The sequence below is a fragment of the Ptiloglossa arizonensis genome, chromosome 7 (genome assembly GCF_051014685.1).
Source record: "Ptiloglossa arizonensis isolate GNS036 chromosome 7, iyPtiAriz1_principal, whole genome shotgun sequence".
NCBI lineage: Eukaryota > Metazoa > Arthropoda > Insecta > Hymenoptera > Colletidae > Ptiloglossa > Ptiloglossa arizonensis.
The window spans coordinates 12,942,609-12,957,377 of NC_135054.1; the positions used below are offsets into that span (position 1 = coordinate 12,942,609).

Consider the following 14,769-nt stretch of genomic DNA (forward strand, 5'->3'; position numbering starts at 1 on the left):
GTTACCTCGATATTTGCACGGAACTCGATGCAACTATCGAGGTTACACCGTTAATCTTATCGTCGTTCGAGAGTCTCGCGGAAATTCGACGTATTGAATAATCGAATCTGTTGAAACTTACCGATGGATGGAATATTTCACTTGGAAGCTATTTAAACTTTCTTTGATCTCTTTGGTTACATTATTCTTCAGGAAAAACGAAATCAAGAGTCGATGATCGCGATGAAAAGAGCTCTTCTGTACTTAATTTTGTACAATTCCATCCGTAACACGATTATCAGTGCTCGTGTTCATAAAAAATGTTTCATTGGTAACCGAGCGAGTACTATCGTCAACTTTATAAATTTTGGCTCCATCTTAAATGTAATCGATCAGAATTTGTCACCTTCGGTGACGAGTGGAGCGCCTCGTCCTTGCCTGAATCTTTTCGAGGCTTCGCAACGGATGATATTAAGGTACTTTCGAGATGATCGATACGGGAAGGTTGCTAAGCCGCTTACCTTGAAACCTTCCTCAACAGGGATAAGAAAGGTGTAACGTCCATCCGCTTTGAAGGGTTTCTCCTTTTTTTCCTTGATGACTCGCTGTCGGAAGGTGCTGTGAAAAAAATTGACGCGTTAATCGAATTTGTTAATTTCTTCTATTAGGTACAATTACGTCAAGAGTCGTGTACATTAAAGTTTAAAAGCACCTACAGTCTTTATTTCTTTTCTTAAATACACGACATGGCAAAAAGTGAGAGTCAACGGAACAATAGAGATCATAGATCCTGGTTACTTGCTTAGAGGAATTGTTAACATTGACATCTTATTACTCGTTATTAAATACAAGGTGTGCCAAATTTTTGTTTCACCTTCGATTATAATATTTTAAGACTTCATGCACGAAAAATATACTTTTCTACCGTTCTTAGAATACATTTTCTAATTGATTTTTGACGATAATATTATTATAATAAAACTACTAAAATCATTTTATATTTTACAATAATTTTTTAATTCTGAGTAAATTATGGGTCCTCAAAGTGATTATTTATTTTGAATCTAGAAACGATATTGTGCTCTTCGAACGAAATCATTGTGTACACTTTGTTTATTTCATTTAACAAAACTTAACGTAATATATTTTTAATGGAAAAAAAACTATATCAGAATTACAAAATACGAAAATGTACAGGTAAACCGTGATTCGTGAGAATTACTTACTGGAAAATATTGATTTATTAAACTCCAATGATAGTCAAATCAAATATTATTTTTAAATACATAGGAGATAATACAATTGACGACATTCTATAAACACGGTGTGACTTCATGGATATGTTATATTAAAAAATTGCCGCGGATGTATATTAAAGAAGTTCTTAAACCCTGATGTTTTACGTTTTGTTTGGAACAAGTGAAAATGCTGTTCGGTTGGGACAGTAAATGAAATGCAGCGAAAGCTTAAAGAAGTTTCGGAGGGACGGGGCTAATTCACTCAAGTTTTACTTACTCAGATGGCAAGCTCTACGGGCATCGCGCCTTTAAATATCGATAAAGACTTGACAAAGTGAGCGTCGAAGTTACTTGAGAACAACTACGGAAGTTGGTTCTATCTTCATCTTCCGGTGAACGTGACCAAACTTAGCGAGCAAATTTTACTTAGGAGTTGCGCGAAGAAAAATTCGTTTCTTATAAGTAATCAGAAATATCTCGTAGCATTACCGTCGACCGAATAAACGCAACTCGTAACAATAACTTCTACGAAAAGGCAGTCGTACGGTATTTTCTGAATTCTATCTTTTTGCTTTAACGAGTATTATGAAAACAATTTTAATTGCACAAAAAGTATGGAAAACGAACATTTCGGTTACCGAAACGCTTGTTAAAAGTATCCAAATTTCCAAGTTAAACAATTGCAATGCTCTAATTTTTCCTACACGTAGAAATGAGAGGAAAAGTGTATATAGAACATAGAATTTTTTTTATTAAACAGTTTTAATTGAAAGACGAAATAATAATTTATAAACGAAATGTAATTTTACGTTACGTGACATCAAAAAATTCTCGTGGGAAGGGGTGAATGTAACGCCAAACAACTATAAATTGTACGATAACTCGTTTGTTGTTACTTCCATGGAAAAACCGTGTACGACAAAAATTATTGCAAATTAAATTTTACAATCTTTTCGTTCTTTACAAATTTTTAACTGAAACGCTAGTAACCGAGATATCGAGTCGATTATTCCTATCTTTAATGTTATACGAGGATGAGTAGCAGCTTGTTTATTCGTGACGTAGTTAGACGGTATAATTTGAAACTACCCTGTATAATAAAAGTTCAAAATGTACGTTAATCAGAATGTGTCGAGGATTCGCTAACGTCAAAACAAAGATACAATATTTAACAATAGTTTCCGATAAAGATGCGCGGTGTATCGTTGAATTTTTCTGTTATGACGTGCAATCAAAGCGTGATTGTTCGTCAATGCGTGATTCTACTTCAATGGCTGTAGCTCGAGAAACAACAGATTCGCACAATTACTCGTTTCGAAGAGCATTGATCAAGAAGACATTGTTATAGAATGTATGATAAAAAAATTGAGTAATTCGTAACGGTGACAGTATTATTAAAATGAGTCTCCTCTTGTTAAAAGTTTTATTTGTAAGGGTTAAACTCTTAGCCACAAACGATAAACACGACACAAGTAACATTAATGAGATTATAAATAATTACAGTTGGTTTATATATTTTCACAGAACGAGTTAGAAATAAATATCAATATTACACTGGAGGGTGATTTATTCGTTGGAAGAATGTTCGTTATAATTTAACAAATAATAAAAAAAGAATTACTTACCGAACTCGATGTGAACCCAAATCGAGATTTTCACTTTGGTTCAGGAATTCGAAGGCATTCAGGCCAAAAATTGGCATTTCCGCAGAATTCGGGCGAACTGGTTCCAATACTTCATTTATTATGTGCAGAACCTGGAATAAATTCGAAAATGCTTCTATAAATCGAGAAATTTCACATACATAAAATATTACGCGTAACGAAGGAGTTAAAATTTTAGAACCATTTATTTTTTATTATACACGCCACGACGATGGACACGGAATTAAATTTATATATTCCATATAATATTTCAAAGTTTCTTTGTTGAGTTTTATTTCGTTAAATGAACAAAATTTATTTGGTTAAACAGCAAAAATCGAATTCAACTTGTTTCAAGTATATTAGAATTATTAATCATAAGTTTTGTTAATTCCGTGAAGTTAGAAAATTGTAAAACTGCGAGGGTAGGAAAGGAAACAAATAATGTTCGATATTGCAATATTTTTGAATTTTCCCGTGGATTTTACCAAAAATCCCTATCAATGTACCATAATCCACACCATCGGTGTTCATAATCTGATCAGTCGTACAGTTTCGAGTGACACGATATACAGTTCATACTGATTGAATTCTTCGGTCTCCTGTGCAATGCGTTCGAATTTCCACCGCATTTTCGCGTTTCACCCAGCAATTGGTGTGCGAATTTTTTGCTCGAGCTTTGAAAAACTACACAGTTTACTCGGATTACACCGTGCATACAAGTACCTTTGTGAATCGATTCTATACGTAAATTCGACGGCACGAGCTAATTCGCTTGATAAACGAACTCATCGTTTTTCAATTAGGGGTGCTTTTTACCGCTCGTTCGGTAAAAGAAATCTCTTCAGCGATTCGCGATATACAGTGTTCCCGAGTAATTTACTCCAATTTTGTCCAAATATTTCACTAATTGTCGAATGGAAAATAGTAACGTTCGCTATTATATATATTTAAATTTAACATTAATTTATAACATTTACAACACCCAGTATGAAAGTAGATCGAATCCATCGAGTCATCTCGCAATTTTAATAGTTCTGAGATAAACCGAAGGTCCTGACGAGATGTTCTTTCAATTTCGGAATTTCTCACCGAGGAAAGATTTCCTACTGAATTTCTCATCGAGAAAAAGATTTAACCCTCTGTGCCTTCTACCTACCCTTCAGAATCTAACTGAAGATAAAAGGGAGAAGATTCGCAGCTGTTGACACAATTAAAGCGAACCTGATAGAACCTCGATAGGTCTTCCTAGCGATGTTTTCAGATCGCACAGGAACATTGAAGCAAGTGCATATAGTATTGCCACCATCAAATGGCAACTACTTTCAAGGAGATTCTTAACGTTAGAAGATTATTAATATTTAATCCAAACGGTAAAAAAGAAACGAAAAATTACGGAGAAACCAAGAACGCGATCGAAACTTCTTAGCAGTTGTCGCCTCTCTACCGGACCAATCGGGTACGGTTTTCCCTAGGTCGATGAAGCATCCTTTCGGATCGACAAGCCGAACGAGCTCGCGAGTAAATTGCCGCCAGAGATCCGGCCTCGGTTGTAAACGCGAAAGTATACAGTTAATCTCGTGAAGCCGCGAGTCGGGCGATACAAGCGCGACGATGGTGTTCGGGGCAAAGATATAGTAAGACAAACGACATCGCGGCGAGGAACGAAGGAAACGGTGCCACGAAACGATGGAGGAAGAAGATAAAGCGAGAGGAAAAAGGGACACCGAGGGAACCCGTCCGGGTATTTATTCTTGCGGCAGAGGAACGCAACTATTTCATGGGTGTCGAGTCGGATACCGTTGAAGCAGAGGGAGGAACGCCGCCCTCTCTTCAGTCTCCACCCTCATTGGAAAAGGTGCACCCGCCATTTACTATCCAGAGTTCGCGACTGGAACGTCCTACCGCTATTTATCCACTTTTCCTCGCGATCGCTGTGATTCTTTTATCTCCGGGAGTATTCTTCTTCTACTCGATAGCGCCGTTTTGTTCTCTTTGGAGGTTGATAGACGCGACGACGGGGACTTCTGGGGCACAAGCACATTCTGCTATAGGTACACTGGAAGTGGTTTGGATGTATTCATGGAATCTGGTTCCGAGCGTTTCGTACTGTAGAAATTGGTCCGGGTTAGGTCTACTTCCTGACGATTCACAGGGTGGTCCATACGAAGTGTTAGGAGCTGTTTTTTTTTAGGAACGAACGATGATTTCTTCAGTTTGTTTTTAGATTAAATTGTAGGGGAGATATCCTTTGATTAAATAAGGAGAGGAGTTGATCTTTTTGGGTGTGGAACAAAGTTTTTGGGAGTGACTGATAGGAGAAAAGAAGTATCTCTAGGTATTTTTAAATGAATAAAGGTAGTTTCATTAGTGTCTGAGAAAACAACTTTTAATCCTTAAATAGTTTAAGGGGAGGAGTTGATCTTTTTTGGTGTGCAACAAATGTTTTTGGGAGTGACTGATAGGAGAAAAGAAGTATCTCTAGGTATTTTTAAACGAAGGTGAAAATTTGTCGAACCATGTAATTAAAAAAAAAACTAAAGGTAGTTTCATTAGTTTTTGAGAAAACAACTTCTAATCCTCTATATGGGCCACTTTGTACATACACAATGTTTAAACCTTAAATGAATTACTTTGTTCCAATTTTAGTGATTCGTATTATCTGAGTACTAACTTTTCTGATGTAAGTAGTGTTTCTATGAAAAAGCATTGCAGTTATCTTTGTTAGAGGCCTGAAGAGTTTATTTTCCATTTTAGATACTCACGATTATTAGTTTCTAACTGATCAACTGGTCGATTAAGAAACGAGAGAAATGAAAGAAGGTTCATATTTCTATGGACAAAATATAATTACGTTCATAATTTTCCAATACCTTCTAACTGAGATAGTTCTTTGTTTTGGATATCACTGTTATCGAATAGTATCATTCCATAGAAATTTGATGTTCTCCTACAGATGATTGTACGTAACTTTATTCCGATACACTTCTCATATTCTTCGAATCATATGTTCGTGCTCTTCCTGCTTCATTTTGAAGACAGCTGTTCACACGAGCATCCTGTTGACTTTCAATGAGAATAGCTGCGGATGCAGGCAGATCCTTGGGGTAGGTGAGTATCCAATTTTAGTCTACATTGTGAAAACGATCTCGATGTTCCCCTCTCTTGGCATTCTGCTGATTCGGTCGGCTTGCCTCCGAATAAGGAAGGAGGATCAATGTTTTGTTTGTCCTCATTTCTATTCATGTTTCTCTGCTTCGGTTGTTGTATACTCCTCACTTCTATCCACACTTTGCGGTTGTACTACAATCGAATAGCATAACTTCAGAATGTTCACGATGAGAAAGTATACATTTCATTGGCTACAAGTTGACGTATCGTTGGATGTAAATTCTGCTGATGTTAATAAATCAAAAGTGATCAAGATCAAAAAGTGTCTGTAATTCTGGTCATAGATGATCTTCGAAATAAACAAGTCCGACATTAACAACGGAGGACTTTTGTTCCTGATAACAGATGAGCGTGTTTATTCCACGATGTTGAATCGCGTAAATTTTCAAGTAGGATCAATGTTTTGTTTGTCCTCAATGTAAATTTTGCCGGTGTTAATGAATCAAAGGTGATCAAGATCAGAAAGTGTCCGTAATTCTGGTCATAGGGGAGGCGATCTTCGAAATAAACAAGTCCGACATTAACAACGGAGGACTTTTGTTCCTGATAACAGATGAGCGTGTTTATTCCACGATGTTGAATCGCGTAAATTTTCGAGTACACCAAAGGGGTATACCTCTGTGCGGGTATACCTCTTAACATCGACAGTAAATCGCGAATGCGAAGGCAAAACGATAAGCTGTCGATGCCAGTTTATAAACCGCTCTTCGCGGAAACATTTCTTCCCTCTCGAAGGATGCTAAAAGCTGCAGTCTGTGTTCAATAAAGAAAAGGGGGGGGGGGGCCTCGGGGAGATTGTATGATAACAAAGAAAATAGGAACGGGTGGAGGACGAGCGTGTTCCATTTATCCGAGGACTCGAAGAAAACGAAGGAAAAAAAACAACGATCGGCGTTTGTATGCCGGAGTGGCTTCCTAGAAATGAATCGTTTCGTTCACCATCGCTGGGGAGACACGAGCAAACTTTCCCTGCTCCTTTGACGACCATTTATCTTTCTCGCCGGACACGAATCATTGGCGAGGGTGGATCGAAGCGCTGCAACGAATCCTTAATTTTTTGCACGATTCGATATACAGATGTACAGTGGCTCGCTGTTAAAATTGGCTGCGTGCTGATTCTAGAATTGCAATGTACAGGGTGTTCTAGAAGAAAATGAAAAAGGCACATTTGGATATTAAATGGTATACACTTTGAGAATTGACACAAACGAGATGTTCAAAGAGTCAAAGAGTCTATAATCTTTAGTTTCTTTATTCAGTCATCTATTTTAGGTAAAAATAAGTATATATGATAATGTATATTTCATAAAATATTCGAATCACTATTTTTGTTCCGTAATTTAAGATAAATCATCTTGGTTATGATTCATATATATATACAGGGTTTTCGAGAACGATACCGATAATTTATGTCGACATATACGGCAGGTTATTCGGAACAAAAAGTATGATATAGACCGTGGGTCGATTCGTCTTCATTTTCGAGATATGGACAGAAATACCGGTACACGTAGTTGTTCAATTAGGCAACTATTCCCATGCTTGTATTGGGACGAGTTGTTTACGTTTTGTACGAATAAAAGTGAAACGTTGACTTAGCTAATGATGTATTTGTAGGTGTATTAATATCAAAAATCTGATACATATGAGCAATTGATAACAAACATTAGGGAAGCTGTTATTCGTATTAGCAATGATCTTGTTATTCAATGGATGAGGTCAATGGAAACACGCTCTCGTTAAAATTTAATTAGCTTGAATGCATCCACTGCACGGTGGTCTGTATAATTTTGCAAAAATAATCATTCTAATATTCTCTACTTAAAATTGGCAGACGTGCTCTTTTATGTAGGGTAGATAATTAAATAAAAAAACTAAAAATTGTAGATCCTTTGGTTTTTTGATCAATATAGAAACATTTCTGCCTATATTAAAGTCCCTCCTCTGGAAGTAATAAATTCTTTAAAAATATTTCTTACGTGAAACAAACGTAAGTGAAAATTTATAATAATATTTTACGCGTCCTATTGTAATCATTTCTACTCGTATTTATTTTTTTTTTGATAAATTTCTTTCGCAGAGAATCTGTACTATTTAATTTTTTCATTCGATCGTGCATTCCAAGCCGAAAAACTCGGCACAATCTTAAAGGAATTTTAAACGAAGTGTATTCTAAGTAAGTTTAGACGAACTACTTTGTATATGCTTCGTGTATGTATCGTAATTCTAAAATTACCATGCGGCCGATTTGGACTACAAGTCACTGTATATTTCTCTGTGGAGAAGAGCGTCTGGCAACTTTCAAATTCGATTGTCTGCTACGGACAATCCTTCTCGACGTTGGTTCAGCCGGAACGTATATATTCTCCTTGGATGAATTTTACACGAAACTGTTACGCGTGCGAAACACCCGTCCCTGAAACACGACATTTCTTGAGGGTGAACTTCTGGGACAACGAACGTACATCTTTCGGAAGGACGCCCGCCATTTCTCTTTCCGCGGTTAGGGGATGGTTCTCTGCTCGGAGCCCCTGTGAAACTAAAGACGCTACGTTTCGAGGGCGTTTAGTATTTTATGCAAAGGATTTATGCTCAACTTTTTCATTTCGAGATTTTGATATTCCGATCGTTGACCGAAAACCTCTATACCGCGTGGTAACATCGTTTCGATGTCTTCAATATTAATAAAAATAGGAAAAACTTTGGTGAAAATTTTTATAATTACGAACAGTATACTGTTAACAGAAAATGGTTGAAACGTGTTCGAAACGGTAACAGTGGAAGTGGCACAATTGTAATAAAATTAAATAATGCGATAAAATTCGTTCCGAAAATTGAAAAGGAGGTACAGGTAATTTTTAACCTTTAAAATATTTGGTTTCGAAGGCAGAGAACGAATTTGGCCACGAAGGGAACGAACGAAACTGGTTTTCAACGGGGATTCAAACGAATGTCTGATTCTTTTCACTTTATTACGAAAGAGTTAGATACACGGGTAAATTAAACAAAGAAACTTCTCTCTTTTATTTGTTGGCTTCTTTCATAGAAATTGTATCCCGCACTTTGATTATATTAAAATAACGCAGCTTGGAATTAAAATTTAGTAATTAAAATGCATATAAATAGAGTAACGTACACTTCTAATGGTAGACAATTTTTTAAATTCTTACGAAGATGTTCTATTATACTACCTAGTTTTTACAATTAATTTAAAATTTGTTATTACCGCGATCGATGTTAGGTCTCGTTCTTTTTGCGTGGCGTGATAAAATTGATTTTTTTTTCCGAATACGTTGATACAATAGTTCACGGTATTGGTGCAAATTTCCAGCATTTTGAACATTCCTGCACTCGTGAAGTTTCGTCAATTACTGTCCAAATAACGGAGATATTTCGGCGTTCCGGTTTAAATGCGCGACCATTCTGTCGCTGTTTTTCCAGATGATAGAACACAAAGAGAGAACCCGAGAGCGTTTCTCCAGGAGGTCGTTAATTCGAAGTTTACCTCGTCCTCGCCATCGTCTTGGGGCCGAAGTCACGTTTACACTCTCGAGCTCGCGGCCATTAATAAAAACAGGCGAATGGTTCGTTATGGCTATTCATAATTAATTGTGTCTTCACGGCATCTCCGGGGACGCGTAAATTAACGAATACTAAGTTAATGGGGTGGAATTTTACGGTGGCTTTAGGTATATGCGTCGTCTACTTATAAAATTGTAAAGCAAGATTCTTAGAACAAAAGCTACCTTGGATGTGTACGCTTATTTATCATAGAAAACGCAAACACTGAAATCTTAATTAACCCTTATCGAGTAACACTGCGGTAAAAATGATCGTAAACTTTGATGACAGTGTTACAATTTTAAAAATCGAACGAGACTATTTTAAATAACAAACTTTGGAGATATTATATATTCGAATTTCTGACACAGTAGCCATTAATTTACACATTGATACCAAAGAAAGAGTAAGTAAGTAAAACGTTGAAAGAGTTGATTTTGTCGTTTGAATTTCGCGCCCAAATTAGTGTCAGACTACATAACCTCGTATAGTCGCGTATTTGGGTTTGGATTTCATCTCAAACTTGCATTTTACAGATTCTAGGCCTTCTTTGTTAATTTTTACAACGCTTCATAAAATTCATATTATTCAAATACCGTAATTCGACGAGTTTTCATTATTAAGAACAGTATTATATTTGTATTTCGTTATTTCTTGTCTTTAGTAACATTCCTGTAAATTTTAATGCAATACGATTTCCTAACTTCGCAGGACTGTTTATTCGAGATGACGACATAATATCCGTTACAGTGCTTCCATTTTTATCGAATATCCAGAGAAAAGAAGATTATATCTCGCCATGCAAAAGAATCTTTCCCATACTGTATTTCCGAAGAACACGTCGCACAGAACGCCAAGTCTGTTTTGTTTCGAGATCATGTAACATAAATAATATTTTACTTCAGAAGTTCGGTTACAATTTAAATATTCTTAATTATTAAGAAATTTAATGTTCCACAATCTCTCGAATCTACAAAAACGTCTACCTTAATTAATCTAAATCAATATTGAAATCAATATTACACAGGATATCAGTCTTTCTTAAAATTCTCAATACTTAATGTTCCTTCCTTTTAAAAATCTCTCAAACGGTAGCTAGAAAACCTCTAAACACAATTATCTACCAAATATTTACTTCAAGAAAAACTAATCTAATAGCAAATTCATCGTATTCAAATTTTGTTAAAATCTCGAGCCAACTTTGTCAGTGAATCCAAACCTGAAACCTCAAAAACGTTGAGTATAATAATGTTTCGCCCCTTTATTATCCCGATAAGGAACACACAATTCAAGTACACCGTTTCATATTTCATTTTCGTTTATTTCGGTGAAACGTGGGTAAAATTTCGCAACCGAAACAAACAACGGAAGCAATTTCCTCGAAGATCGAGTCTCCGCAAAATATATCCTTCCGCGCTGTTACTTTCCAAACGATGAAATATTCATCGAACGAAATCAACAAGGTTCCAATTGCTTCTCTTAAGGCGAAGGAACTCCTTCTGGGTCACGCCAAACAATTCGTTCGATTCGCCCCACTTCCTGAAGCCATTACTCGGGGGTTGGATGGCGCAGCCGGTAAGTGATACACAGACGTAAAAACACGTCCAACTCCCACCGTTCTTCCTTGCCAATCGTTCCTACGAGCGAACGCAAAACCTGTGATAAGGTATGGATGCGCGAATTGCGAACGTAAAGTGCTGGTTCAATTTCGCTCGGTTGCCATAAGGAGGATACGTTTACTCTGCTACGACCAACGCAGCTTTTTGTTATACCCACGGTTCTAGCAACCGGCGCCCTTTAAGTACTTCAAATGAAACGCAATGAAAAACATCGCGAGTGTCCCTGCTAATAACAGCCTCTGCACGCGGAGAATTAATGTTTACTTTGTTAAGAAGATCAAGTTCCCGCGACGAGACGAGCGAATACGCTTTTATACGTCAATTTCAACCAGGTACTTTTACGAAATATTCGTAAGAATCTGTATTATTCTCGTTCGATCTTACGGATAGTACCTCTAGGTATCAAATCGGTAACAAGAAGCACAGATACAACTAATAGTAATGCGGAATATGTCCAAGAACGTTAATTGTCCCTGTGAAAGAATTGAATATAAATCAAATTTGGTATTCACGTTTGAAGGACGCACTAAAAATTACGTATCGTTATTTATAATACATCCGCAGTGTTACAAAACAAAACAAATGTGTCTACACGATGTATGCAATGTGGAGGTTAGGTTTTAATAACAGTGTTTCCGTACAGTCGCGTAAATGAGAACTCAAACGAATAAATGGTACACGATAAATGAGGATAGAGGTCTCTTCAAACTAAAATTTCCTACTTTTGTTTCTAAGTCAGTGTGTCTCAGAAACTTATGGAAACCTTGTACGTCACTGAGTTCGTTTCACTCAATTTCGAGTCGAAATGATGCCGACGCGGTAAACGCAAATCTGTTTCGCAATTTTACACTTTGTGGGGCAGCAATTGTAGGCTCACCTCTGGCAGTCGTAAATCGTGGACTGTAAAGTGAGGTTATGGGAGGGTCGTACGAGCCAGCGGAGTCACGTGCTACGTCCAACTGGGCCGCGGTCAGAAAAGTTCGGGGAACAGGGTTCTTGTATACGAGCGAACCGCGGTGGAAAAGTTCGAGTCGGTTACGTCGCCAAGCATAAGAAACGAACGAGTCGAGAACGAGAAACCGGCTCGTGGCTATCACGGTACGACGAGATTCCACGCTTGTTGTCCTCTGAAAACGAACACTCGACGCAGAAACGAGACATTTCTTCGCTTTTGAAACGCGAGCGTCCCGTGTTGCGCGAATTGATTCAAAGCGCGACTCGGCGCTTTTGGACGCGTTGTCCCGTTAAAGTCGCCCCGTTTTCAAGATTTCGAGCGCATTCAGAACGCCACGGGGGCGCGAAACGTGCCCCAATGCTCTTCTTCGTCTCGTGTACCGGGTCTGCGAGCGTTTCCGGGGTCGATAGGGTGTGGCGTCGAGACACCATGGCGCCGATTCAATTTCTCTCGTTTCCTTTCCCTCGTACACGCGCGACCATGAGATATTAAAACCAGATCTGACCGCTGATCTCCATAAGGGATCGGTTTCCCGACATTTTTCCCGTTGTTCGCGCTTTCGCGGAGTTCACCGGGTGGTTGCTTGCGCGAGCATCGAGGAACAAGAGCCGCTGGAGCGTTTAGGGTAATTCGGTATCACGAATCTCGTAAACTCGACGAGACTATGATAAAATTCGATTTGTTATATATGACGGACGTTGTTCCCTGCTTTTTCAAGATTTATCGGAGATTTAGGTTTGATTTATAGGTAGGGTTCTCGCCTTGAATTTATCACAGGTTACTCGTCTTCTTTCTTTAATTCTTCTAGAGGGAATTTTAAGCAGCTGGATCAATTTTGAACGATGGTGTAATTCCGTTTGGTTTCGAAGCACTTGAGAACCAGGTTTAACGATACATTTTTCAATCGATTGAGTATGACGATTATTTAAAAAAAGAAAATTTCAATGTATTCGTCGGTACAGCAATAGTGTCGGGTTGTTCGTAAAGTGATTTCGTTTTCCAAAATGGAGAATATGTAATTTAATAAAATGTTTATACACTCTAAAAAATCGTGTTTCATTTTCACCATAAAAAACGAAATGACTTTCCGAACCTTTGTACTTTGGTACGGGAAGATTCTTGAGAATTTCGCTCTATTCATCGATAAATCACCCATCCAATGAAATATCTTTGCAGATGTTTTCACTTTCTATTGTACTATTAAAGTATAGGAATCTTCTCTTTTATCGGATTGCTTGATATCAAGTTTGGCGACTCGGATCTTTTTCTAGTCGAAATACGTTATCTGTACGTACAATAATAAATATAGTACACGTTGATAGTATAAAGCCAGCGAAGAGGTACAAACGTCAGAGAGAATGTATTTACTCGATCCTGCACTGGTCGAAATTTGTTCCGCAGGACTAGCTCAGGTCCGAGTAGAGTCCAGAATCTTCGAGGAAGTTCAATACCGTTCAGGAGCTTTGGAAAAGTTCAATACATGCTACGTTCCTCGATAAATCAGAGTCTCTCAAACGACGCCATTAAAGGGCTCCACCGGAAAATAGACGTACAACGTGTAGTCACAATTCCGATACTGCGAATTCCTAATATACCTTTATTCTTATTCACCACTTCCCGCTGCGATCGTATCGTCAAGTCCCTTTCCTCCTGTTCTTTTCGTGCTTCGTCTTTTACCTTATTTTCTCGTCCATTACCCGACAGAACATTTACCGTATGCAATGAACAACACAGCTCGAAACGTTCGATCGAATCCAAGCAACGTTCCCTTTTCGCGAGATTACACTCGATTACACGATTACGAAACGATTCCTCGTTGTCTTTCGGCTGAAAAAAAAGTTGGAACAATTTCCCACGTTGGAACAATAGTTACAGCTCGGCGCGTAAAACTTTGCGTCGTTTCCTTTCGGCCCATAAATTAAGACTCACACCGAGAGAGCACGAGGGGAAAGGTTTAAGTATAAAGACTCTTAAAGTCAGCCTCTAATCAGCCAGCCCGAGACTTTGCCTTCCCTACAGTGGCTCATTGTAATTGGCTGAAAGTACTTCGGGCGAATCAAAACACGCCCACGGAACTTTAAATCCGCGGGTGCCCCGAGGAACTTTAAATCGCGATAATAAAACATTTCGGTCGATGGTGGAAGAAAAAAATCGAGGGAACAGTTTCGGAGTTACGCGTTCGGGGCACGGCCATTGTTCCAGGATCGCGTCAACGACGAGAACGAGGTTATCCGCTTTAAGTCACTCGAGATTCATCGAATCGAACAGCAGCTAGGGGTGCGGTTGCTTTTCATCCTCGAAGAAACCGAGACGATTTTTATTTTATCCGGCTAGCTATCGTCACCGTACCTCGTCCCTTGACGAAGCGCAATTGGACCCAGGCTCTGCGCTAAATGTTTTTACCAAACGGTTTTTTACAACGTTCGATAGACCGAATTGGCCCTTCGAAGCAACGTGAGGGCACCATCGAGAAAAGGACGAAACGATCGCCAGGTGCTCGCTCGGTACCTTTTACAGGGCTAGAAAATTATCGTAAAATTTCCGCCGTGGTCATTCGCCCACCGTATTGCCATCGATTGTTCGTTGATAATAATTTTACACGC

At 38.3% G+C, this 14,769-nt stretch overlaps 2 protein-coding genes across 4 annotated transcripts in view; one reads left to right on the forward strand and one right to left on the reverse strand.

Moving 5' to 3' along the window:
* Positions 1–14,769, reverse strand: part of Fas1 (fasciclin 1 Fas1 domain-containing) — a 411,004-nt gene that overhangs the window by 75,826 nt on the left and 320,409 nt on the right. For all 3 annotated transcript variants that reach the window (XM_076317366.1, XM_076317367.1, XM_076317365.1), the window contains exons 4-5: positions 2,843–2,973; positions 501–597 (exon numbers count right to left, since the gene is read on the reverse strand). In XM_076317366.1, coding sequence (XP_076173481.1) covers positions 501–597; positions 2,843–2,973 — 228 coding nt within the window. The remainder of the gene's footprint in view (positions 1–500; positions 598–2,842; positions 2,974–14,769) is intronic.
* The window catches only part of Orc3 (origin recognition complex subunit 3), a 142,037-nt gene that overhangs the window by 69,108 nt on the left and 58,160 nt on the right, over positions 1–14,769 (forward strand). The gene's annotated exons all lie outside the window — the stretch shown is intronic.